The 10,687-nt window shown below is 37.6% G+C and overlaps 1 protein-coding gene across 1 annotated transcript; it reads left to right on the top strand.

Moving 5' to 3' along the window:
• Window positions 1-1,494: 1,494 nt before the first annotated feature.
• Window positions 1,495-10,458, top strand: LOC129899775 (receptor-like protein kinase HERK 1). Its single transcript, XM_055974795.1, has 4 exons — window positions 1,495-1,555; window positions 2,772-3,735; window positions 6,418-6,421; window positions 8,913-10,458. Exons 1-4 carry the CDS (start codon window positions 1,495-1,497, stop codon window positions 10,263-10,265), a joined length of 2,382 nt encoding a protein of 793 aa, XP_055830770.1. The 3' UTR covers window positions 10,266-10,458.
• Window positions 10,459-10,687: the final 229 nt, after the last annotated feature.

Below are 10,687 nucleotides of genomic sequence, written 5' to 3'. Positions count from 1 at the left end.
TCAAAATTGAGGTTGATCTGATCAAAACTAAAGACGATGGGTCGTTTCAATATGATTTTCAGTCATGATTTTAAATCATGTTAATTTTATGTTGAAATTCAATGAATTCCTAAAATATATGGTAAGAGAAGTAGAGGACAATTATTTTATTGTTTTTTCAACGTGGTTCATCAATAATTTCTCTTTGCCTTTTCAATTATTTAATCTATTGACAGCTAATTGTAATTATTTACACATCAAGTAATTGTGGTATAATGTTGCTCCAACATTAGTAATTCTTAGATTTAAAATTTTCATTCATCCATTTTATTATTATGAGTTGTAGGATCAATCTCCACTCACAAATTTCAAAAGACAATTTTAAATTCTATTAACATGAAGTCGTCTTATTTTAATTTTGATTTAAATCGTTTAGTGTTTGTTTTAGGGAATCGAAGAAAACAACTATTTGAATTTCACTAACATAACATAGACCATGAAGCACAGACAAAACCTATGAATAAGTAACACACAAATTTGTTTGAATGAAGTATGATCTTCAGTTCTTATACAGCAGACAATAACATATTTTAGATACAATATTTATTTATATTATTTAAATAGAATTATGTTAACGTCAATTACTATTTTCTTAACAATTTTGTTCTTTATATATATTATTTAATTTATTGATGTAACACACACATACAAAGCACGTACACTAAACTAATATTAAATAAATTAGTAGGAGACTTTCAAAATATATTGATAAAGTTAGTTTAATAAAATACACTTTTAATAAAAGCTTTTATTAAGAGTTGTGCCAAGTAATATGTGTTAGGACTGAAATAATTAGGTGTCATGCGGAAGCTAGCAAAGCAAACCTTGAATGACCATGAGTAAGAAGACAAACGAGAAATATACCATAAGAGACACAAATATTTAACGTGGTTCGGTCAACTGACCTACGTCCACAAGAGGAGATGAGCAATCCACTATAAATATGAGAGCACAAACAATCGAGAGAAATAACTTCACACAATTCACTCGGAATAAAAAGAGGTTCACACAAGTGCTAACGTAACACTTGTGTCTCACCGTTTCTCCCCCTACACAAAACTCTCAAAGCCCCTAGGACTACATTGTGAATGCTGCCAAGTTAGAAGGAATAAGCCTCTATTTATAAAGTCATAAACCTTTTCCTATAAAAAAAGGACTAGCCAAATATGGAGACATTGTGTTTTCCTTTTCCGAAAAGGAAAACCTAATTATACAAGAAAAGTCAGGGCAAACCCAACAATATGAAAGCAGAAGGTATTGAGTTATGAGATGATCACTCAACTAATAGCTATTATTTCATAAAGTCGTTTTTCTTCTTGATTCCAATTTCTTTAATAAAGAAAATTACTTTATAAAATAATAACTATTAGTTAAGTGATTATAATTAAACTGGTAAACTCTCTCGTTTTCCACTCTTCACTTTTGTTCTATCAATCCATCTCTGTATTTTACTAAATGGGCAAAGCTAAAATTGTTCGTTTTTGCTACTGGAAGATATTTGGGAAGTCGAAAAAGGGTACAATTTGTAATTAACACTCAAATCTTTTACGACTTAAAAACCATCTATGTTTCGCTTGCATCGACTTTTGAAACCCTTACCAGAGCCAAACTATATATATTGAATCCTTCTATGCCATTGTTGTCGTTATTTTACTTTCTATAGCTTGGTTGAGTTCAATTTCGAAGCTCTAAGGTCTGTTGAGGCTTTAAAGTGTGGGCTTTAATGAAAAAAGGCGCAAAGGGACAAAACAATATAAATATATATGTTTAATCCAGGACTAATAATTATAAATATGAATGACAAATGTATGACCAAAGAAATTGAAAAAAAAAACTATGATAAAGTGAAATATCAATTGCTTAGCGTCACTTCTTCAAAAAAATCTCATTGGCACGTTTTGAGCCTCGCTTCAGGGCTTAAACTCGCGCCTTTGACTACACTGTCACTGATGCTTGACATAGGCAGCAGTTAGTATCTTCTGCGTGCATGTTTATATGCTACAATCTTTCCTTAGTGAGCAATCTGTTATGAACGAACTGCTATCCACATGATGTATAACATTCAAAGTTAGTTGTGATAAAGTCTCTTAGGAGTATTATTTTATGTGAGATCTTCCATTGGGATTATGTTGTTAAAACATCCAATTAGACGTCTCCTTCACGTACACCCATCCTCATGGAAAATGTTCTTTGAATATGTATTGATATTGTCCAAATACAATGATATAATTAATGTGATCTCAAAAACAAGTTTATATGGGCAGCTTTAGGTTTAATTAACTAATGCCTTCTTATTGACAATGTACTAATTAACTTTAACCTTACTTTTTTGCTCTTAATCATTGACCATGTAGCAGGTATTTGATCCTTTAACTTGTTAAATGAAATTTATATTTATTTCGTGATGTTTAACTGGAAATAAAAACAACGAAATTGGAGCCTAATATATTTTTTCTACAACTACAATGCTGCATTCATTATTTTAAAACTTAAAAAAGCCACTAACGACTTAGGCTATCATATACCACACCGGTGGAGAAAGAGAAAAAAACAATTACTTTATAATATCACACATTCCAAATTTTACTGCCGGGACATGTTACACTTGCTGGTCACCCTAGTGGGGGCAAAAATTGAATAGAATCAAATAAACACAACAAATTAAGTTAAAAACAAAAAAAATCATATTTGTGTAAAATGATGACAGACGGCGGAGTGTCTCTTGTTTTCAGCTTCTCAAGATATATTAGGTGATAATACAAAGTCTAGTGATTTACCCCTTTATCAAACAGCTAGAGTTTTTACTGAAAAATCTAGTTATAAATTCCCTATTACTAAAGTTGGGAGGCATTGGATCCGTCTTTATTTTTACCCATTTGTATATGAATCTTATGATATGAGTTCAGCAACTTTCTCTGTTTCAACTCAACAGAATGTTCTCCTTGGAAATTTTAGTCCTAAAAAAGATGTTTCTGTTAAAGAATTTTCTGTCAACGTAACGACGCATGATCTTGTAATCACTTTTTCTCCTTTGAGCGATTCATTTGCTTATATAAATGCTTTGGAAGTTGTATCTGTACCTGATACTCTTATAACTAATGATGCCTCGACGTTTGGTCCATCTGGGGTATTTAGTGGTATGTATGCACAAGCACTTGAAACAGTTGCTAGAGTAAACATGGGTGGACCAGCTGTATCGTTTTCAAACGATACATTATGGAGGAGTTGGGTTCCTGATCGAGGTTACTTGACACAACCGGATTTTGCAAAGTCCTTGTCAAAGATTGGATCGGTAAAGTACATGGATGGTGGAGCAACGCCAGATATTGCACCACAGAGCATTTATGGTACTTGTACTAAGATGAATGTTGATGCTGCTGGTAATGATGCTAGTGCTAATTTTAACGTGACGTGGGTGTTTAATGTGGATGTTGGTTTTCAGTATTTCATTCGGTTACACTTGTGTGATATAATGAGTACATCTGCTAATCAGCTGTTGTTTAACATCTATGTTGATTCGTCGAATGTAGCTTCTGATTTTGATCTGAGTTCTAAAGTTCAGGGAAGATTGGCCACTGCGTATTACATGGATTTTGTGACACCACAAGCTAATAGCAAAAACATTAGCATTAGTATTGGCCCATCTTCAAAGAGTGCTTTTCCTGATGCCTTTCTAAATGGGGTGGAGCTGCTGAAGTTGAATATGTTTGGGGGAGGAAGCACCACAACTAAAGTTTGATATGATGAAAATAATGAAAATAAATTGGACACGAAAATTTTACGTGGAAACCCCTCTAAATGATAGAAGGGAAAAACCACGGGGTAGAAGGATCTCACTATTTTAATATGGAGTACACAACTCTCAAATACAAGGAGAAAACAACAATTAACACTTCTCTCTTGTAAAAGGAACAACTACTAAAGAGGATACTCAAGACTAAAATATTTATCTTGGTGTATAACTCTCTTTGTATTCTTACTCTCTCTTTCTGGGGTGGGATAAATGAGGGCAAGAGGTCTTCTATTTATAGGAAACTAGAAACGCGTAAAATCCGCGTATTGAACCTCCCTTTTTGACTACGCGTTCAAAACGCGTTTTGTTCTTTTTTTGACTACGCGTTCAAAACGCGTTTTGTTCCTTTTTGACTACGCGTTCAAAACGCGTTTTGTTGACTACGCGTTCAAAACGCGTTTTGACTATCTTGCATTCTCCCACTTGAAGATTTAATTGAGAATCAATTAAGTCTTCACACCATCCTTTCTACCCAATTACTGCAATGTTACGTTTCTGCTAGGCCAATAGAAGATCGACACCATATAAACTTATTACTGTTGATCGGCTTCGTAAACATATCTGCCAGGTTGTCATTAGTGTGAATTTTCTGAATATCCACACTGCCTTCTTCCACCTTCTCACGAACAAAGTGATACTGAACTCGTATGTGCTTTGTCCTTGAATGAAATGCCGGATTCTTTGCAAGATGCAAAGCGCTCTAACTGTCACAAAACAAAGCAATCTTCTCTTGTTTGTGCCCGAGCTCCTCCAGTAACATCTGCATCCATATTGCTTCTTTGCTAGCTTGTGTAGCTGCTACATATTCTGCTTCCGTCGTAGATGTAGCCACGATAGATTGCAGTTTTGAAACCCAGCTTGCAGCTTCTCCAGCAAGAGTAAACACATAACCTGTGGTGGACTTGCTTTTATCAAGATCACCTGCATAATCTGAATCAACATAACCTTTAACAATAAAGTCTGATCCTCCATAACACATTGTAACATCTGAGGTACCCTTGATGTATCTTAGGATCCTCTTAACAGTATTCCAATGCTCTCTACCAGGATTAGCCATGTATCGACTAACCACTCCCACTGCTTGTGCAATGTCAGGTCTTGTACATACCATAGCGAACATTAAACTTCCCACTGCTGATGCATACGGTACTCAAGACATCTCAATCCTCTCTGCTTCATTGCTAGGACACATACTTGAGGATAACTTGAAATTAATAGGAAGTGGGGTAGAAATTGACTTACAGTCTTGCATCTTGAAGCGTCTCAAGATTTTCTTCAAGTAGTTCTTTTGAGAAAGCCAAATCTTCCTATTATTTCTGTCTCGGTGAATTTGCATCCCTAGAATCTTGTTTGCTGGTCCCAAGTCCTTCATTTCAAACTCCCTAGCCAACTGTGCCTTTAATTTTGTAAGACGATCTTTGTTGGGGCCTGCTACCAACATGTCGTCAACATACAACAGCAAAATAACAAAATCTTCATCACCAAATCTCTTGTAATAAACACAAGGATCTGAACTATGTCTGTTGTATCCAAGGCTTATAATGAAGGAATCAAATCTCTTATACCAACATCTCGGCGCCTGTTTGAGACCGTATAGAGATTTGTTCAACCTGCAAACCAAGTTCTCTTCTCCCTGTTCTTCAAAACCTTCTGGTTGGAGCATATAAATTTCTTCTTCAAGCTCTCCATGAAGAAATGCAGTTTTAACATCTAACTGCTCCAAGTACAAGTCAAATGTAGCACACATCGCCAGGACCACTCGAATTGTTGTGAGTCGAACCACCGGAGAAAATATCTCATTGAAGTCTATACCTTCTTTCTGAGCGAATCCTTTCACCACCAATCTTGTACGATACTTCTCCACTTGATCATTACCATTGCGTTTGATCTTGTAGACCCATTTGTTTCCAATGGCCTTCCTTTCTTGTGGTAATTGAACAAGATCCCATGTTTTATTTTTATGGAGAGCTTCAATTTCTTCTTGCATTGCTGCCACCCACAGAGATGATTCTTGGCCTTTCATAGCCTCGTGAAAAGTTGAAGGCTCTCCATCTTCTGTTAGTAGACAGTATGCAATATTACTCTCCATAGAATAATCTGAGTGCCAAGCTGGTTCTCTTCTCTCCCTAGTTGACCGTCGAACTTGTGGAGTTTCGATATCAGCTTGCTCTTGTTCTTCGTGCTCTGGTGCTGCTTCAGAACAAATTGGAACTTCTTCTATTTCTTCAACTTCAACTGTAGTAGTCTCTGATTTTTCTTTTAAAGTGCTATTTTCTTTTGCTTGTATCTTGTTTTCAACAAATACAACATCCCTGCTGATTACCACCTTGCGGGCTATGGGATCCCACAAGCGATACCCCTTGACTCCATCAGCATACCCTAAGAAAATGCATTCCCTGGATTTTGGATCCAACTTTGATTTTTCTTGGGTGTTGTACATAACATAAACAGGACTTCCAAATATATGTAAGCGAGAATAATCAGCTGGTTTTTCTGTCCACATCTCCATTGGCGTTTTCAGATCAATTGCGGTTGATGGTGACCGATTGATCACATAACAGGCGGTTTTGACTGCTTCTGCCCAGAATGGTTTTTCCAAACCTGCAGTTGCCAACATAGCTCTTGTCCGTTCCAACAAGGTTCTGTTCATCCTCTCTGTTACTCCATTTTGTTGTGGAGTATATGCCATCGTGAACTGTCGTTTAATACCTTCTTGTTTACAGAAGTTATTAAATTCATCACTAGTGTATTCTCCTCCATTATCTGTCCTCAAACACTTGATCTTTTTCTCAGATTTAAGTTCCACCCGCGCTTTGAATTCTTTGAAAACTGAAAAAACATCTGCCTTCCTCTTGATTGGATACACCCAACTTCTCCTAGAGTAATTGTTGATAAATGACACAAAATATTTCGCTCCTCCTAGAGACTCCATCGGTGCTTGCCAGACATCAGAGTGGACCAGATCTAGTATTTCCTTGCTTTTAGCAGAGGAACTGCTAAACTTCAGTCTATTTTGCTTGCTGGTAACACAATGCTCACAAAAGGATAGTGAAACCTTTTTGATCCCTGGAAGAAGTTTTTGCTCAGCAAGAATCTTCAAACCTCGTTCCGACATATGGCCAAGTTTATGATGCCACATCATCGTTGATTCTTCAAATAAACATGCTGACGCGGTTGATGCTTCTCCTTCTTGGTGTATTTCACCTTTAAGCACATATAGATTTGCCGCAAGTTTTTCCGCTTTCATCACTACAAGCGCTCCTTTGGATATTCTCATGACTCCACCATGAGTCTTATACGAACATCCATTATCATCTAGTTGTCCTAAAGACAATAGATTCTTCTTCAAGTCTTTTACATGTCGTACCTCTTGGATGGTGCGTACCGTGCCATCATACATCTTTATTTTGATGGACCCAATACCAATAACATCCATAGCATGATCGTTTCCCATGAACACAGACCCTCCTGAGATAGGATTATATTGATGGAACCATTTTCTCTCGGAAGTCATGTGCCATGTTGCTCCTGTGTCCATGATCCAGACATCAGCGAAACGTTTTCTGCCTTCATTATTTGATATTGCCTCACTACATAAAATATCGCCATCATCCGAGGTACATGCAACATTCCCTTGAGCATTTGATGGCTCAGGGTGTTCACTCTTCTTCTTGAACCGACAATCTTTCTTGAAGTGCCCTTTCTTGCCACAGTTGTAGCACTTGATATTCTTCTTACTTCTTGATTGAGATCTGCTATGATTGTGACTCCCATTGGGGCCACGTTCCGTTGGTCTTCCTCTCACCATCATCAAAGCTTCAGCTTGCTGTGAACTTGCTTGTCTGTCTTGCTTATTTTTGCGCCTATTTTCTTCTTCCAAGACAGTGGCTGCAATTTCATCGAAAACTAGACTGTCTGTATTGTTCGTCAGGTTGATGATGAGTTGATCATACTAGTCATGCAGACTTTGAAGTAGAAGCTCCGCACGTTCAGTACCCTCTATTTTGCAACCTATTGTTGTAAGTTGCGAAAATAGAGTATTCAAAGTATTGATGTGTTCAGTAACTGACATGGATTCTGCCATTCGAAGAGTATACAATCTTCTTTTTAAGAAGATTTTATTATGAAAAGACTTGGCCTCATACAACCCTGTAAGAGTATCCCATATTTCCTTCGCCGTCCGCTTTTTCGCCACACTAGACAACACTTGATCAGCTAGTGCCAAGTGTAGATCAGCAACTGCATTGCTGTCTATGTCGTTCCACTTGCTGTCATCAACAAAGTCTGTGGGCCTGCCTTCAATTGTAGCTAAGCAATTGTCTTTTCTCAATATCGCTTTTATTTTCATTTTCCACAATGAGAAATTAGTCCCATTGAATTTTTCAACATCAAACTTTGTTGTACTCGACATTGTTATTTGCTTCACACCCTTCTAGATCGTTTCTGAATATTTTTGCGAACAATCGTGACAAACTGTACCGTCACCGAAATTTACTATTCACGTGAATAGTACTGTTCACCAAATTTACTATTCACAAATAGTACCTTCGCATAAAACAGACAGAATAACCGAGGGCTCTGATACCACTGTTGGGGGGAGGAAGCACCATAACTAAAGTTTGATATGATGAAAATAATAAAAATAAATTGGACACGAGAATTTTACGTGGAAACCCCTCTAAATGATAGAAGGGAAAAACCACGGGGTAGAAGGATCTCACTATTTTAATATGGAGTACACAGCTCTCAAATACAAGGAGAAAACAACAATTAACACTTCTCTCTTATAAAAGGAACAACTACTAAAGAGGACACTCAAGACTAAAATATTTATCTTGGTGTATAACTCTCTTTGTATTCTTACTCTCTCTTTCTGGGATGGGATAAATGAGGAAAAAGGTCTTCTATTTATAGGAAACTAGAAACGCGTAAAATCCGCGTATTGAACCTCCCTTTTTGACTACGCGTTCAAAACGCGTTTTGTTCTTTTTTTGACTACGCGTTCAAAACGCGTTTTGTTCCTTTTTGACTACGCGTTTTGTTGACTACGCGTTCAAAACGCGTTTTGACTATCTTGCAGAATAACTCTCAAGGAAGCCTCGCTGATATTTCCTCCGTTCCTCCTTCCTCGAGCTCGGGCTCGAAAAAGAATATCGGAGTCATCGTGGGAGCGATCGTAGGCGTGACACTTGTGTTGCTCATGGTTGGTCTTCTGTTTTGTATGCGCAGAAGAAGAAAGCAGGAACAACTCGGCTTGTCGAAAACATGGATTCCTTTGTCTATTGGTGGTGGCGGCTTGTCTCATACTATGGGAAGCAAATACTCGAATGGGACGACCATAAGTGCTGCTTCTAACTTGAGTTATCGCATTCCTTTTGCAGCCATGCTAGCAGCAACCAAAAAGTTTGATGAGAGTTTGGTCATTGGGATAGGTGGATTTGGTAAGGTATTCAAGGGTGTTTTAAACGATGGCACGAAGGTAGCTATTAAGAGGGGTAATCCTAGCTCCCAACAAGGTCTTAGAGAGTTCCAAACTGAAATAGAGATGCTCTCTCAGTTCCGTCATCGTCATCTTGTTTCGTTGATTGGATACTGTGATGAAAAGAATGAGATGATTCTCGTGTACGAGTACATGGAGAATGGGACCCTCAAGAGCCATTTGTATGGTTCGGATATGCCTAGTATGAGCTGGAAACAAAGGCTGGAGATATGCATTGGGTCAGCTAGAGGTCTACACTACCTACATACTAGCTACGCCAAAGCAGTTATACATCGTGATGTCAAATCGGCGAACATATTGCTTGATGAGAATATGATGGCAAAAGTAGCTGATTTCGGACTTTCTAAGGCAGGACCTGAGCTCGATCAAACCCATGTTAGCACGGCAGTGAAAGGGAGCTTCGGGTACCTAGATCCTGAATATTTCAGGAGGCAACAATTGACTGAAAAAAGTGATGTTTACTCTTTTGGTGTTGTTCTGTTTGAAGTTCTTTGTGCTAGGCCTGTAATCGATCCATCTCTTCCGAGGGAGATGGTTAATTTAGCCGAATGGGCGATGAAGTGGCAGAAGAAGGGACAGCTGGAGCTAATCATAGATCCCAGTCTTGCTGGAAAAATAAGACCGGATTCCCTGAGGAAGTTTGGAGAAACAGCAGAGAAATGCTTGGCTGATTTTGGCGTGGACAGGCCTTCAATGGGCGATGTGCTGTGGAACCTCGAGTATGCACTTCAACTACAAGAGGCAGTTATTCAAGTCGATCCTGACGAGAACAGTAGCAATCTCATCGGAGAACTCTCTCCTCAAGTAAACGATTTCAGTCATGTAGATGCCACTACTTCAGCTCTGCATTTTGAAGCGTCGAATCTGGATGATCTGTCTGGAGTTTCCATGAGTAAAGTTTTTTCACAATTGGTTAAGTCTGAGGGAAGATAAATTTGGTGAAACATTCTATACAATATACCGTTGTGGTCGGCCCTTCCCCCGGACCCTGCGCATAGCGGGAACTTTAGTGCACCAGGGTGTCCTATTGTATACAATATTCCACTTTTTGTTCATTAATCATGTGAAGATTGTATTTATTTGGTCATAGTTTGTTCTATGAATTGGTCAATTTTACTAATTATTATTATTATAAAGAATCGATAGTAGAATTGGGGGAAGAAAGACAAATGAAATGTGGAACCATAAATAAAATGTTCTTTATTTTGATTTGATGTGTTAAACCACTTTTGCAATGTCTTAACAATTTCTAATCAACTACATTCAGCCAGAAATTAATAGGGTTAATTATATGAATAATTTATATTCGACTATTCATTTTATTTCAATATTATGGACCAACTAAAATTATAGAT

The sequence above is a fragment of the Solanum dulcamara genome, chromosome 8 (genome assembly GCF_947179165.1).
Source record: "Solanum dulcamara chromosome 8, daSolDulc1.2, whole genome shotgun sequence".
Lineage (NCBI taxonomy): Eukaryota > Viridiplantae > Streptophyta > Magnoliopsida > Solanales > Solanaceae > Solanum > Solanum dulcamara.
Note: the sequence above shows the minus strand (reverse complement) of the source record. Positions and strands in the feature narration are given on the sequence as shown.